This window comes from Rhinolophus sinicus, linkage group LG07, assembly GCF_036562045.2.
Source record: "Rhinolophus sinicus isolate RSC01 linkage group LG07, ASM3656204v1, whole genome shotgun sequence".
In the NCBI taxonomy this organism is placed as follows: Eukaryota; Metazoa; Chordata; class Mammalia; order Chiroptera; family Rhinolophidae; genus Rhinolophus; species Rhinolophus sinicus.
Genome location: NC_133757.1, coordinates 26,790,491 through 26,806,820, shown reverse-complemented (window position 1 = coordinate 26,806,820; position 16,330 = coordinate 26,790,491). Strand labels below are relative to the sequence as shown.

At 43.4% G+C, this 16,330-nt stretch overlaps 1 protein-coding gene across 6 annotated transcripts; it reads right to left on the bottom strand.

Annotated features, from left to right (window-relative positions):
- Nucleotides 1-2,060: 2,060 nt before the first annotated feature.
- Nucleotides 2,061-14,803, bottom strand: OPALIN (oligodendrocytic myelin paranodal and inner loop protein). 6 transcript variants are annotated; one of them, XM_074339293.1, is made up of 7 exons: nucleotides 14,314-14,737; nucleotides 11,787-11,822; nucleotides 8,272-8,307; nucleotides 8,020-8,178; nucleotides 6,960-7,079; nucleotides 5,411-5,467; nucleotides 2,061-3,904 (listed from the first exon to the last, which is right to left on the bottom strand). In XM_074339293.1, exons 4-7 carry the CDS (start codon nucleotides 8,095-8,097, stop codon nucleotides 3,728-3,730), a joined length of 432 nt encoding a protein of 143 aa, XP_074195394.1. In that variant the 5' UTR covers nucleotides 8,098-8,178; nucleotides 8,272-8,307; nucleotides 11,787-11,822; nucleotides 14,314-14,737; the 3' UTR covers nucleotides 2,061-3,727. The 6 variants fall into 6 exon arrangements, with proteins under 6 accessions (XP_074195394.1, XP_074195395.1, XP_019580336.2 ...); XM_074339294.1 differs by having other exon boundaries at nucleotides 8,286-8,307; XM_019724777.2 differs by lacking the exon at nucleotides 8,020-8,178 and having other exon boundaries at nucleotides 14,314-14,730.
- Nucleotides 14,804-16,330: the final 1,527 nt, after the last annotated feature.

Genomic DNA, 16,330 nt, shown 5'->3' with positions numbered 1-16,330 from the left:
GGGTGACAGGATGCAAAGGTCTGGTCCAGTGGAAGACAAGAGCTACTTTACGGGAACCTCCAGGTGCTCACTGCCCTTTATCTCCTAGGGAGCCATCGTGGAGGTCACTTTTATTTGTTTTGAATATACTTTTTATCAATCAATTCATATTACTGTAAGTATTTCAAACTCTTCCCGCCAGCATATATATCAAAGAACCCAATAACACTGTGTTTCCCCGAAAATAAGACCTAGCCAGACAATCAGCTCTAATGCATCTTTTGGAACAAAAATTAGTATAAGACCCCGTCTTATTTTGCTATAAGACCGGGTATAATATAATATAATATAATTAATATAATACAAGATAATATAATTAATACAATATAATACCGGGTTTTATATTAATTTTTGCTCCAAAAGACGCATTAGAGCTGATTGTCCGGCTAGGTCTTATTTTCGGGGAAACACGGCAATACAGAAATCCTCCCCAATTATCAGTTAAACTCATTATTCTTAACTCTTCATTTCCTGCAAACTTAAATCATTTCTCAAAGCAATTTGCTTTACAATTTCCAGGACCAATGAAACCTGTGTAGAGTCTCCATTTTCTCATCTGCAAAATGGGCATAGTAACACCTACACCCAAGAGAGAGCCTATTTGATGTCTTTGAGCCTAGAGGGAAAGCACCTCGATGAAAGCTTTCCTGATAGTATTTCCTCTATTTGGGTGGAGAGACATTTCCAGAAACCCCAGTTGCCTTTAGCTTTTTCATTACATCTCCAATATTATCATAGGACCTGGCAGATCATCTGACATATGAGGGAAACCATGCACATTTGTTAAATTAATTTATGCATTAATCAATAAATCTTATCAGAATGGTGGGAGTGCAAAGATAGTATGAATAGGCGATGCTTCCTACGTTAGTCATTCATTGATTTTTTGTCTTTAATTAGCATTACAGTGTTGCAGTAATAAATTCCAGAAGGAATGCTACACAAAACTGTTGTTTATTGGCAAAATACAAGAGAAATAAGTATCTCCACCTGCAAAACCAAGAGCTCAGGAAGACCTCAGAGGGTACAGAAAGCTGTGTTATGGGAGTGGTGAAACAGGGAGGTGGAAGGGCATACTTACTTCAAAGGATTTGGGAAAATAAAGGTAGAATGTTTGAACTGGGTAGATGTAAACTTAGAGACAAGCCAATCCAAACACCAGGTGATACATGAAGAAATGAGACCAAAACACATTGTATGACTGGACCCCGGTCATCTCTAAGCTAGCACCAACCCTGGGTTGGGGAACCAGAGCTTCTGACTTCCAGGCTCAGCGTTTTCCTCATAACACCGGCTGCCCTCTGTTGTGTCATTAGAATTAACCCCTGGTCATTCTCAAAAGGTGAAGAAATTCACAGACTCAGCCTGAAATGAGGAGAGCAGGGAGGTAAGTTTATTCAAGAAGAAAGATGCCGGCATAGAAATTGCAGGGGCAGACAACTGCCCCTTCTTTGGGTTAGTTTTTTCTTACATAGGAAAGGGTAGGTAAATTTCCTTATAGCAGGAGATGTGACGTATAGACTGAGGTCATTTGATTGACATATGTTGGTTATACAACTGGTTTCTTTCTGCACATGCTCTTACCCAGAATGCATACAGAAAAACCCACTGGGCGGGTGTGTGGGGGGGTGCAAACCTTAATGTTCATTTTATTTTAATTCTATGTATTATAGTGATGCTAGAGTTCAAGGACAGGTTTCAACAGTTTGCCCATATGTGAGGAACCAGTTAATACCAGTTGGGTCTTATCTCCTCTTTTTAGGAGTGTTTGGACACCCTTGATTTATTTCTAGGGGATGACCCTGGGTGGTTCTTGGCATGGGGATGCAGGCCTGGGCTCTCCCCCTTCAGGCTCACTTTTATTAACCCTTTTTTGCCTCATCACCCTCCATGAAGGACTGAACCTCTCCACATCAGCTTAGCAGAGACAGTGCCAGCACCAAACATATCCCTGGAATAACCTTAATTCCAACGCCAGGGCCAATGCCATGTAATATTGTCAAAGGAAAACCACAGACATGTTGCAGGTTCATAAGAACAACCATTTTACTTTTCACTTTATTCCAAAATAAGTTCTTGAGCATTGTAGCAAGAAAAATGACAGAAGTACCGAACCTTACTAGTGTAGTAGAAATAATTTTAAATAAAGACTTTAAGCAATGGATTGTAAGTGGAATTAAAATAAATCGTCTAAACTACAAGCCACACATTATAGACTCCAAGCCTTATTCACATGCATATGTCAGTCCAGCCTCAGAATTGCCCTGGGGGTCGGAGGATGAGAGCTGCTATCTCCATCTTGTAGGTACAGAGCTGAAGCTCCCAGTGGCCAACAATGTGCCCCAGGGCTGGCACCTATAAGCACTGAGGCCAAGGCCACAGTCACGTTCTCAGCAAATTCAAGGTATGTCCCAAAATGTCAGAGAAGTACAAGAACCTAGATCATTGGACACACCTGCTTAAAAATGGCCAAACCTGCTTTGTCCAGGTGACTGGACCCAGGGGACTTGGCACAAAACTAAATTTCACAAGAGACTTTGAAAAGCATGGGTTGGCATATGGCAGAGATTGGGTTTATAGAACCCATTCTTGGTTATTTAAAGAAAAGAGGGGAGGGGTGTTTCTGGACAATCTGAGAAAGCAGCATTTCCACAGCATGTCAAGGTGGTGCATGGAACTGGTAGATGGACTGTGAGGTGCCCTGGAGCCAACTTCTCCCACCAGGAGACCTGAACTACTCATAAACAGTGGTTCTGGGTGGGGCAAGCAGGATTCCTGGAAGCCTCCTCACAGAAGCGATAATGAAGGCCTGGCCCAAGCAGGCTGACACTGCCCATGGGCTTCCCACAGACGCCAGGCACACTGCGACTCAGCCTATCCCTCTGGTCCGGTGGTCACATGCTCAGCGTCCTCTGGGTCTCTCTTCCTGAGAATGAGATTTCCCACGTAATAGGCCAAGGACTTGGGCCTTTCTCCCCACTGCCACAGCTCTCATTTCTAATAATCATTTGAAACAACCTCTGCCTTCTCTCCACATTATTTACACTCAACACACACACACACACACACACACACGCACACCATTGCAGAATTGTCTTCCTTAAATACTGTCTGATCACAAACAAAAGTGGGAGTGATGAATGATCCCACCACGTGCCACCCCTGTGGTCAGGGCATGTGTGGCTCCACATGATTTCTATCCTGAGATATTCAGAAATAAGGAACTGCTTCCCCTCACACATCCCTCTTAAGCTTCATTTATACACCAACTTGTACCACGCTGGCCTTGGGCAACCCTCCCATGGGAGCCAGGTCTGATGGCTTTTTGAGAAATGGGATGTGAAAAAAGATCAGAAGGCAAGACTCTCAGAAATTAAGCCCTTTTCCCAAAATCACAAAGAAAAGCAAATTCTCACCGGGGTCAGGAACAGTACCCAAGGGCTCCTTCGGGATGCATAGTGACCTCACCTGGTGCTGCAGTGCTTTTTAAACCACAAGATCTGAGATTTGGAATGAACCTTATTGGCTCTGTCCCCTAAAGACACAAATCAACCCAATAGTTTTCCAGATCTGTCGACGACATTTGGATTGGGTAAGAAGCAGCTTGACATCTCTCCTCACGCCAAGCACAAAAGCCTGGTTTTTCAGCGCTGTTCCAGCTCCAGCTCTGCTCCCTGACTGAGCTGCATCATTCTAGGCTCAGTTTGGGCATGAGCCACCACAGTCCTCTCCTTCTCTCCATTTCTACAGGAGGAGGGTAAGTGTCGTGCACGGGCTCCTCGCTTCCTGCTACAGTCTTCACGTATATGTGACCTTCTTCTTCTCCCATCCTATTCGTCCCATGGGTAGGTACCCTCCTAGGATTCTTGAGAAAACAAAGAGGTTTTAAAAAAAGATATAGCAAAGACTTCTGCTTCTGGCCAAGTTGGAGTAACAGCAACCAGATTTACCCTCCCCCTAAAACAACCAAAAATCAGACAAAACCTCTAAGCAATAGTTTTGAAGACTGGCCATCAGGCAAGGAAGGACAGTGATCCTCAAGAGACAGAAAATAAATGAGGAGAGGTCCACAATTACCTGAGCTTGCTGCCTTGGGAGAATTTTTAGGCCATTCAACACTCTTGTTTAATGTTAGCATGATATCTGTTTTTCTATCCTTTTACTTTTAATCTATTAGTGTCTTTATTTTGAAAGTGACTTTCAGTAGGCAATATATAATTGGCTCTTGCTTTTATATCTAATCAAGACAGCTCTGCCTTTTAATTGAGGCATTTATACCATTTACATTTAATGGGATTATTGATATGGTTGGGTTTAAATCTACCATCTTGCTATTTGTTTTCTATACCATCTGCTCATTGTCACTTTTTTCTGCCTTCTCCCATATAGATTTTAGAAGCATCTTATTAAGTTCCATGAAAAAAAATCTGTTGAGGTTTATATTGGAATTACATTTATTATGTAGATCAATTTGAGATTGTTTGGCGTCTTTATGCTATCGAGTCTTCCTATCCAGGAGCATGGTATATAACTCCCATTATTTAGGTCTTATTTAATCTCTTTTACTAAAGTTTTATTTTTCTCCACAAAGGGATTATATGTTTTTGCTAGATTTATTCTTCAGCATTCTATATATTTTTATTGCCACTATAAAATGGTATCTTTAAAAGTTACTTTTTCTAATTGATTGTTATTGATTTTTAGAAATGCAAGTTACTTTTGCATACTGATTTTGTATCCAGTAAACCTGTTAGAGTCTCTTGCTAATTCTAATAATTTATCTGTGATAATCATATCATCTGAAAAAATTACAGTTTTGCTTCTTCTTTTTCAGTCTCATACTTTCTACTTCTTTTTCCTGTCCTACTGCATTGATTAGGACCTAAAGCACAATATTGAATAGAAGTGGTAATAGTGAGCATCCTTGTTTTGTTCCTGAACTTAAAGAAAATTCATTAACATTTTACCCTTAGGTATGATGTTTGCTATAATTTTTAAAAATATATACTGCCTTTCAATTTAAGAAAGTTCCTATTCTATTTTAGTTTGCTAAGAGTTCACATCACAAAAGACTTTATTTTTTTTAACTCTCTTTTGCTATTGAGATGGTCACATGGTTTTTCTCTTTTCATTTGTCAGTGAAATAAGTTATATTAAGTTGATTTTCTAATGTTAAATCAACCTGGAATTTCTTTCCAGCCAATAAAAGTACTGAGAACCGCCTTTGTGCTTGAGTTTCATTTGGTCATCTCTTTTCCACATGTGCTCATATTGCCCTGCTCCTGTATATAAAAAAGTCTTTAAAATCCTTGTTTTACTACGTCTGTTTCCTGTGTGATGATATATAGTGATTACAGCCACGAGTTCTTACCTCAGCTATCTTGGGATTGTCATCAATTTCTGTAATTTCACATGGACTCTCACTTTCCTAAGTTGGTATAAACACACACACAAACGAAAAAACAAAATGAAGGGTCACAACATTTGCGCAAGACCATGATTAAAATCAGTGGTTCTTAAACCTGGGTGCACATTACAATCACCAGAGAACTTTAAAAAGAAAACAAAATAAGCAAACAGATAAGAATTCTCCCCTTCCAAAACATACCCAAGAACTACAATTGTGAGTTACTTCAAAAATAATCCAGAGTTGACAGTGTGGAGAAGTGGGTGGGAGTAGAGATGAAATACAATTTGGCCATGAGTTGATAATTAAGTTCATTATACTAGTCTCTCTACTTTAGTATATGTTTAAAATTATCCATAATAAGTGTGTGTGTGTGTGTGTGTGTGTGTGTGTGTGTTTTCAGGAGGGCGCAGTTCACAGTGGCCCATGCGGGGACTGAACCAGCCACCTTGGTGTTATCAGCACCACACTAACCAACTGAGCTAACCGGCCACCCCAAATTTAGTGTTTGTTTTTTTTTAAAGACCAATGCCACTATTATCCAGTGATACTGATTTAATCGGTTTTGATGACTGGTATTTTTGTAGCCTCCTAGATGACTTTAAAGTGCACTGAAGGTTGAGAAAATTTTTACTTAAACAAATAACACCACCAGCAGCCGCAATACTGCTTAATGTGTTCAAAGTTTACAGTGGTCAACACATCTTTACACCCATGAGCTCATTTCCTCCTTGCAACTTTGCCTACCTCTTAAAATAGGGAGGGTAGTTTTTATGACTCTTATTAAGTTGAACTAATCAAGGCACAGAACAGGTTGTCACTGGGCCAGGATCACATAAATCATAGAGTGGCAGAGCCAGGGTTAGAGCCTTGGTTTTCTGTCTCCCTGGGAACACGTACCAGTGTGAGAATACCAGGAATGTTCATACACAGAGGATGGAATTAGAACCCAGAGTCCATACAACACAGTTGCATCACAACCGTGGAACCTTGTTTGATATCAGTCTGAGTGGCCTTTGAATTCTGAGTATGGTCCCCAGAGCCATCTGGGATTTGGAAGGGGTGGGGTTGGTAGACTCCCTTGTGACTGATAGGTGTTCAGATGTGGAAAAGGGCAAAGATAAATAAAGCCACATCCACTGGACATATGCCTACCGGGCACCTCAGGACCTGTTTGTCTCTTATCTTTCCTAAGATTATCTCCATTCTCTTTATGAAGCTTGTGCCCTTTGACATGCGTTTGCCATGGCAACAAACATTCCTCTTCCCTTTTTGCCACTCCAAATACCATCCTTATTGCCACGGATTTGCTCAGGTGAGCTGAGGTTGTATGACAAATCAGCTCTGCCTGGAGTGTAATGTCATGAGTCTGAGATAGAAATCAAGGTGCAGAAATGTCCACCATTTGTCCTTAGAAAACAGACACAAATACTGACAGTCTCTGCCCAAAAGCCAGTTCATGAAAATACCAATTTCTGCCAATACATCCAGACCCAAAGAAGCCACAAATCACCTCAGTGGACTCAGTGCTGCTTCTTCTTCGGTGAATCAGAATAAAGAGTAAAGCCACCAGTAGAGCTGTGGCCACCAGGGACGGGATGCCTGCGGCTAATCCCAGAGAGGGCCCACAGTCCTGGCACAGAGAAAAGCAGAGTCAGCTTCCACCAGAATAAAGGAAAAGTTCAACTGCTCAAAAATGAAACAAAAATCTTCAGCCACCCTTTACACAAAAACGAAAGGATAATGAAATACTGTGAAAAACGTTTGCAATGTACATGACAAATGTCTCATTTTCATAGGATTTAATTTACGTAATTTAAATCAATTGGAAAAGGGCGATAAACCAGTAGAAAAATGCGCAAAGGATACGAACAGTCCATTCCTAGGAACAGAAATACAAATGTCTCATCAACACTGGAAAAGCTAAGATACATTTTAATGTATCAGCAAAAAGTAAAATATTTTATTATATCCCACACCATTTTGATGTGAATTTTTTTTACTTATTTACACTAAATGCATTGATTAATTTTCAAATTCCCATTTCCCTTTGATCTGGGTGGAAATAGCCATGCTTGTATCCACATAAGTTTTCAGATTTGCAGGTTATCTGGAAATATCAACAATAATCTGCAACATCCCTATAAATGTGTAATTCTCATATAGAACACATACACCGAAAGCATATAAATCATAAACATACAGCTTGACGACCTCACAGGATGAACCCTTCCATGTAACGAGCACCCAGGTGAAGAAACAGAACGTTACCAGCACCCAAGAAGCCGCCTCATGCTCCCTTCTAGTCACCCCATGGGTAACCACTCTCCTGAAATCTATCACCGTACATCAGTTTTGTCTGATTTTCCATTGTCATCTAGATGCACAGAGCAAGTATGCACAGTAAGTCCTCACTTAACGGTGCCGATCACTTCTTGGAACTGCGGTGAAACAATGGATAATGAAACCAGTTTTACCATGGACTAATTAATATAAACAAGAGTTAAGCTCCCACAGCATCTCACCAACACTATAACAAAATGACGTTGAACAAAACAACGCTGTTTGAGGACCTGCCATACTCTTGCATCCAGCTTCTTTGGCTCAACACTTTGTGAACTCCACCTGTGATGCTGCAAACTCTCCCCCATTTTGAGCTGAGACGGTCATAAGAATAATACTTGAACCAGATTCTGTGCTTGGTGGCAGTTCACACATCAAATGCTTTAATCCTCAAAACAAATGCACAGGATGGGTAGAGCATTATTATCCCCATTTTATAAATGACCAAAACCAAGGCTCCAGAATTTAACTGACATACTTACAACTTCTTTCCCACCTGTAACAACTGGGGAGGCAGTCTGTGTGGAAAAAGCATATACATCTTAAGAAAGCAAAATCCATGGAATGCATATTATACAAGACAGTCTGTCAAAGGTGAAGCTATAGGCCTAAAGTTGGCCCCTTTTTAACATTCTATTAAAAACAACACATGACAACAACTGCCAAACAGAATCTTACTTGATTGCTTCCCAGATAAGAAAGAATTAAATTTGGCTACAAGGAGAGAGGATTCAGAAATTTAGTTGAGGTCTCTGTTATTCAAGTGTTCTGGATTTGCCATAATACTTTTTGCACCTCAAAAAGGCTTCCCTCTGTCCCTAGCGCCGACTTTCTTCCCAGCACACTTTGGGCCGACCTGTTCCCATTGCTAGAGGGAAAAAAACATAAAGACTGGTGGAAACAAGGTCTTTAAGGATGCCTTATTGTTTTCAAACATGCAATGAAGCAAACGGCTTTGGGGGGATCTGAAGTCGTGAACTATCCATGTTCCTGAGGTGGTTCCACTTTGAATGAATACATTGCATGTTTCCGCTTCACATCTCCATTCAACGAGGGGTACTGGATCTCACCATTTATGAGCTATTTCAGGTGACAGTCTTACCTGGATCCATAAATTTCAGGTGAAAGATTTATCATACATTTATCATATATTAGCAACTAACCTGTGTAAATTATGCTAAGTAGTGTAGTGCGGGGTTGACTGCAGGTCCTGGGCTCACCGCCTGGAGTGGAACAGTGATGTCTCCACTCACAAGCTAAGGGGCCCCATTTCTTCATCTATAAAATAGGGATGTTAGAACCTATCCCCAGAGCTGTTGTGAGCACCAGAAGTATAAGCTTTTGTCGTTCCTTTAAATTTGGCAAAGCTCTGGTCAGACCTGTAATTTATTTAATATTCTCACCAACCTCAGTGAGTATCTTGGAGTCCCTGGGGCTTAGGCTTTTGACAATTATTGTCTCTATTTCACACAAAAAAGAAAGAGGAGGAGGAGGAGGAGGAGGAGGAGGAGGAGGAGGAGGAGGAGGAAAGGAACTAGATCTCAGAAGTTGTGGAATTTTGTACAAAGTTCCTCAGATAACCATAAATCTAACTTGAACTTGGGTGTTTGAATTCCAAGCCTAAACCTCTTTCCCAGAGAGTTCCCACCAAAGGAGTGTAATAACGGAGGCATTAACATTTGGTACTTAAATGGTTACAGTTCTATCTAAACACAACCTCACTCTCCCCACCCCCACCCCCCACCCCTGCCCCCGCCACCATATTACCTTAATGCTGCATTTGCCTAAAGTGTTTGGTTTCTCTGGGTTGTGGTAAGAGTCGAATATTGTTTCAGGTAAGATATTCTATCTTTAGGTTACACAAATTTACTTGGGCTGGTTTTAAGCCCTCCAAAAGCAGTTAACTATAAGGATTCAGGGGTGCTTCATAGAGCCCCAAAGCAGCAGGAATCTGGTTTCTCTAGGGACTGGGAACTGGTTGGGACCAAAGCAATTCCTCCTGGGATCTCTCCCTCTCCCCCGAGTACATGACCTTTCTCTTGTGCTGTTCTCTATTTGCTTCCTTCTTTCTCTCTCCAGATGAATTTCCCTGCCCTCGTGAACACCTGCTAATGCTTATGGAGTACTTACTATGTGCCAGGCTGTTCAAGTACTTTTCCTGTTTCGGCTCATTTATTCTTCACAATAGCCAGTGAAACATGACTATAATGATCCCCATTTTACAGATGAGAAGAATGAGGCACGGAGAAGTGAAATAACTTGTGAAGGTCACATAGCCCTAAGTAGCAGGTGCTGTGTGGGTGGCTCCAGGATCCAAGCTCTAACCACAGTGATACACTGCCTTCCATGACCAAATGCAGCACCCAACCCAGTGGTTATACTTGACAGTTTAGTATGGCCCAGCAGGGACTGATTTGCATATGTGGCCCTGTTCCCAACCCCTGCAGAGGTTCTGATTAGCCAGGTATCCACCTCTCTTCCATGGTGGCCCCACTGCACTGGCATTCAGCTGCACCAAAGGGAAGGCTTATGTGATAGACACATAACCACGAAGGGTGACCAATCTTCCTGGTTTTCCAAAGAGGTTGCCTAGGTTGCAGCATGTTCAATGCTAAAACCAGACAGTCCCAGGCAAGCTGGGTGGTTGGTCATAGGTTCAAAGGGAGGAGAGGACAGTTCTCAGAGAAATGGGCTGTTAACCAAGGAGGTACTCTAAAAGGTGACATCTAGCATCATAAGGACTTCTCTCTGCCCACTCACCTCTACCGCTCCAAGCAATGGCTTCTTGCTTCTCTAAGTACCATCACAGGGTAGGCCAAGTGAGGGCAAGACAGAACCTGGGGTCTCTACAGACCTGCTGAGTTTGAGCAGCCAGGGGAAACTTCCAGCAGTGACCATATTAAAAGGTTTGACAGTTAAGGAGAGAGAGCGGGGAATTTGTCTGCAGACAACAGGCAGAGGCTGAAGCAGAGAGCAGAGCAAATCAGGGGGGTTCAGACGGCAGGGCCCTACCAGAGGGTGGAGCAGGTACCAGGGGAGCCAGAGGACAGATGTCTAGGGCATCCAGCAGTTGACACCAGAGGGCCAGCAGTGAGTCCCAAGGTTCTACCCTCCTGCTGCTCTCCAAGACCATGCACCCATGTTACAGTAAACATGAGTCCTGGCTGAGGTGTCCTCTTACCAGGTAGATTCCACTTAGTCTCTCCGAATAATCATACGACTTATCAGAAACGTTTGACACAGCCAAATACACTAAAAAACCTGGGCCAGGACAATGCCAGGCTCAGTCACAGCAGCAGCACTGGTCAGAAAACAACCCTCGTGTCATCTCTCCACAACGTGAGAACAGAAGGTGGAAGATCAATTCTGGATTGAAACTGCGCTCCATCACCTATAGAAATCTCTCTTTTGACTTGCAGCTAAATGTCATCATCAAAAGCCATAAAATGTTTATTCTTGTTCCTCTTCTAAATTCCTCTTCTAGACTATATACTAAGGAAATCATTTTAAGTGCAAATAAAGGTTTATCTATACCTGTGTTTATGACCAAATTATTCCTAATTGTGATTAAGCAATTAAGAAAATCATTTACTTTAAGAAATATCATGTGGCCATCCTCAGTTATGGTTATAAAGGCTGATGGAAAACACTCATCCCGTAAAATTATATGTAGAGAAAGAACACGTGGTACAAAGACAACAGAAGTCAAAATCTACATAGAGGCAAACAGACTGGAAGGACTGATGCTTTCTGATGTTGGTGGGAATTTAGGTGGTTTTTTGTTTTCATTTTGCTGTTTTCCTTTTCAAAATGCATATTTATAACTTTCATAATTGAAAACATTTCTCTGCGCACCCCCAACTCTTCCTAAGTGCCTTTGAGGAACTGTGCACCCCATTACCCCCCACAGCTTCCGTGATGGCGTTCTGGAGGCCCAGCATAAGCGCTGCACCGGTGTTTGCTGACCTGCCTGGTGAGTGGGGGCTGCTGGACTTACCGTGTTGGCAGGCAACGTAAAGTTCAGTGAAAAACTCTGCCAAAGAGAAGAAAACATTAAAGCTCCCGGGAATGGTCAGCCAGGCACCTAACTGACCCCTCCACTAAATGGCAATGATTCTGGAAGATTCCAAGACAACTTACTGATCCCATAGGCTCAGTCAGCCTCAGTGTCTGCTCCCATCTTGGCCCCAAAAGAGGGCAGAGGAACAGAGGAACCTGAGGCCACTGGTTCTTCCCTCAGCGTCCCCTCCCCCCTCCCAGGTCCTCAACCAGGGCCAGGCAGCGGGGCGATTGCCTGAGGGATCTCCATCCAAAAGGGCAGCAAAAATATTACTAGAAATTCAGCAACGTACTGGAAAAAACTTTTTTTCTAGGACTTCTTTCAGGGACGGAACTGTGTGAATTTAGAAGTACTTGGTACTTTCTGTGTAGGATAGGAAATAAGAACCCCCAGGGGCACCCTCCAACCACACCGGCTCTAAGGAGATGGTCTAAACCCCTTCCCAGGAGAGGGAACTGGAGAAAGACAAGGCTTCCGTTTTTGCTGAGTTTGAGGAAGAGGGTCCGGGCTGGAACTGAGCTGGTCAGGACGACAGAAGAGAAGCTGACCCTTCCTTCCCCTCCCCTCACTCAGCACACACACAGCCTCACCTCTTCCCCAACTATGGAGTCAACAAAGATCGGGGGCTCAGTGGGGCACCGAATTGTTAGCCTGCCCAGGTGCCCATACATCTGGTCAGGCCCTGCCCAGGGTCTCTGCTGGCTCCTTCCTGCTCCCTGTCCCCATCTTCTGTCCCTGCATTTAGGGTTCATCGATGCCAGTCTTTCTGATGCTGCTTTTTACCAAGACCAAGATGGACATCCTTTAGGACAACATAAGAGTAAGTGGACCATCGTAGGTCAGGGTCTTCCTGCTCAAGGGACCGAACACTCCCCTTCATGCTAATACCCACCAAGCCCACAGATGCTGCAAGGACATTTGATGGAAACTGAATGCAGCTGCCCAGAGCCTTATCTCATCAGTGAAGAGTGGGTACTGATGTCAGCAGGCCCAAGACAAAGCTTCCTTTGGGGGACGACAGAAGGGAGGAGCAGCTACAAGCGGGCCGTTGCATGTGCTGTTTATCAGGATTTGGATGATGACGATTTTGGCCAAGTTCAGAAAGACATTCATGTTGTGTAGAAACACACTACTGTGCTCTCATGGAGAGAAAAACATCACGTAAATTTGGGTGGAGAAGCATCTGACGCACTATTCGTTAGAGAGGCAGCAGGGTGGGGTGAGGCAACCCTGGGTTTGGAGTCACCTCATCTGGATTCAAGTCCAGACTCAGCCTCTTACCAGCTGTGTGGCCTTGGAAAGGTGACCTGCGCTCTCTGCTCTCTGTTGCCTCACAACAAATCTGTTCTCCCACGCTCAGGTTTTCCATTTTCAAAATGGGAATATGGTTAACGTGCCCTGCACGTCTCACAGGATAAGCCCAAAAGAATTCACATCGGTGGCAGCTCTGTCCAAACTGTAAAACCCTGTAGGTGTATGAGGGTTTGTGTGGTGTCACATTCCTCATGACCTGGCCAGCACAGAGTGAGCACAGAGAAGACACTGGGAAATCCTTGGGTGGAATCACACGCATGGATCAGCAGTAGTGAAAGTATTGGAATTTGGTACAGAACACACTGCTAAAGTACACCTACTGTTAGTCTGAGAATAATATAGTATCTACCTAATGGTTCTGAAGACACTGTAGGGTCTGTGGCTGCACGTCACTTGTGGTAAGTTTGCTCTTTGGGAGGGGAAGTAGGAGAGATGGGGTCCTTACTCACTGTCGCTGGGGGGGTGCTGTGTGTCAGACACAGACTCAGAACCTCCCCACGAGGGGGGCTCTCTCATTCCTATATCATGGGTGACGGAACGGAGACCAAGACAGGTTTCGGAAGGTCACCCACTGATAAGTGGTAGAGGCTGGGTTAGATCAGAGATCTGTCTGATTCCAAAGCCTGAATTCCATTCCTTTACACAATCTCTTTCATGAAGAATCAGGGAAGCCTCTTCTGTTTTCCCTCCTAACTTAGCAAACTTCATTTGATTGAGTACCAACCCAATTTGTATCACTAGTCAATCCACACAAAACGGTGGGCGGTTTCTGATGCAGTTGATGAATATCTATGCTGCTGGTCAGGTAGCAGAAGGTGCACCAAACAGTAAGAACAAAGGCAGTGACCTGACCCATTGCGTCAACGGGGAAATGAATTCAGCTGAAACATCTACCTCGTACCCTGGCTGTATGTGGGCTGTCAAAAACAAAACCTTACTGTTAAAGTAAAAGGTAAGATCAGCAAATATTTGATGAGAATTTTTTTTAAATGATTAGTGTTTTGCATATAGGTACATAACTAAAAACGAAGCCCCTTGACTTCATTGTATCAAGGATAGATTTATATTAGAATTAGGATATGTGAGCTTTAAGAATTGTTTTTATAGAGAGAATGAGTTAGGCTGAGAAAAGATGCTAGTTCTCACTTACCATTCTGACAGTCTCCCAAGAACCTTCTCCAAACACTGCCCCCGGCGAGCTCCTTTCTCACTGGCGTTATTGACTTGTGTCTCACATTTGTAGGACTATCCAGCTGGGAGAGCAAGGGTGACAGGGCAAGAGGTGGCTCCAAGAGAGTCCTGGCAAAGCCATTTATGGTCAGGGGAGTAGCCAAGTTCTCGGCCCATCCCTCAGGAAAGATGGTCTCCTGCTTCATGGCCACTGTGTATGGCCCGGGTCATCCAACCCTTTGCCTTTATTTTTGGTCCTTCTTACTTTTCAGGCCCCTTCTTTAAACCTTCAATGCAGCAAAGAACCCACAGCTGGTCTGAGAGCTCGGAGGCTCCCACAGCTGAAAGCACTTTAGAAACAATGGGTTACACAGGCTGTGGCTGGCTGCTCCATTTCCAGCTGCCAGGCATCAGCGTTGAGCGCTCGCTGTCCCAGCAATGATGGAGTCAACACATTGCCGGCATCTTGGTAGAAGATCCCTGCAGAATGGGGGTTGGAACCTGCTCTGTTTGAGGCAGGGCTGTAGCGGCCACAGCGAACACACTCCCTGGTGGATGAGCAGACAGGCAATGAGTTTGGCCTTATCCCTTTCTGTTCTCACACTGAGTGGGGACCCTCCTAGAGCTGGAGGGGGCCATTGATGTGTGCTGCTTTCTGTTTCTTACAAGTTCTCTGTTAGGAGTTTGCTTCTTTAAAATGGTGAAGGAGTTGGAGTTCCATGCCAACAAAACAACAGAATTAAGACCAATAAATCTGACCATTTAAATTAGTATATTCCTTCATACATTCAACAAATCTTTTCGACACCTTTTATCTGCTGAGCAATATTCTGGGCACTGTTCTCAGCATTGGTGATGAAGACCAATGAAGCCCCAACTCTTAGGGAGTGTATGTTCCAGGAGGGCAGGCAGACAACAGATCAGAACAGGTGAAACCATTGTAGAAGAGAAAAGGGGTCAGGGGAAGAGTTAGCAGAATGACCAGGAGGCACTTGACTGTACGTGACATTTAAGCTGCATGTAGGGATAGTGAATGGGGGAGGGGATTGTCACTGTGTGAGGGATATAAATGATAAATGTCTAGTACATTGTTTTGTGCACCTGAAACTAATAAAAAAAAAGAAAAAAGATATACTACATACCCAACAAAAAGCTGAAATAAAAGGATAGAAAAATACCAAATCACGGTAAGAATGTGGAATTTTTTTATAATGCTGGAGGTTGGATAAATAGGTAAGAATTATATATAATTATGTATGTATATAACTATGTAATTACATATATAAATATGTATGTATATACATAAAAAAATTATTATGGGAAAATAAAAAAGCTGCGTGTGGAAGATGAGAAGAGTGTCACAGGCAAAGGAAACAGCAAACTCATAATCCTGGAGCTGAAGCAGGTGTGGTGCGCTCACAGAACTGGAAGGAGCAACGTAAACGAGGGAGTGACCCCGGAAGGGGTTAAGGACAGAGTGTGTTAGGGACCTAAGATGTGAGCATGGCAGGGTACAGTAAGATTTCCATTGTAGAGCAATGGGAAAACTTCCAAGGATTTTAAGTGAGATGGGAGCCTGATCTCACTGATTACTGAAGCCAAAATTCACCTGGCTTCTCTATGGATCCTGGTTTATAGAGGACAAGAGTGTCTACCCAGAGACTGTTTAGTAGAATCCAAGTGAGTGATGATGGTGGCTGACCTAGGATGGGGCAGCGAGAATGAAGAGCAGTGAGTGGGTGTGTGACTTATTGTGCAGGCAGCAGAGGCAGTGACACTTGATGATGGAAAACCTGTGGGGCAGGGGAGGGGAGAGAAGATGAGGGAAAGAGCAGAACGAAGCCGACTCCTGGGTTCGGGGCTTTACTATCAGGAAATAGAGGCACCATTTGTTTAGTCAGGTAACACTGGAAAACTGATTTGGGGTGTGGGGTCCAGGCACTGGGATACTGTCTGAACAAGACCAACGTGGTCTCTGCCTCACAGGGTTCCAGTTC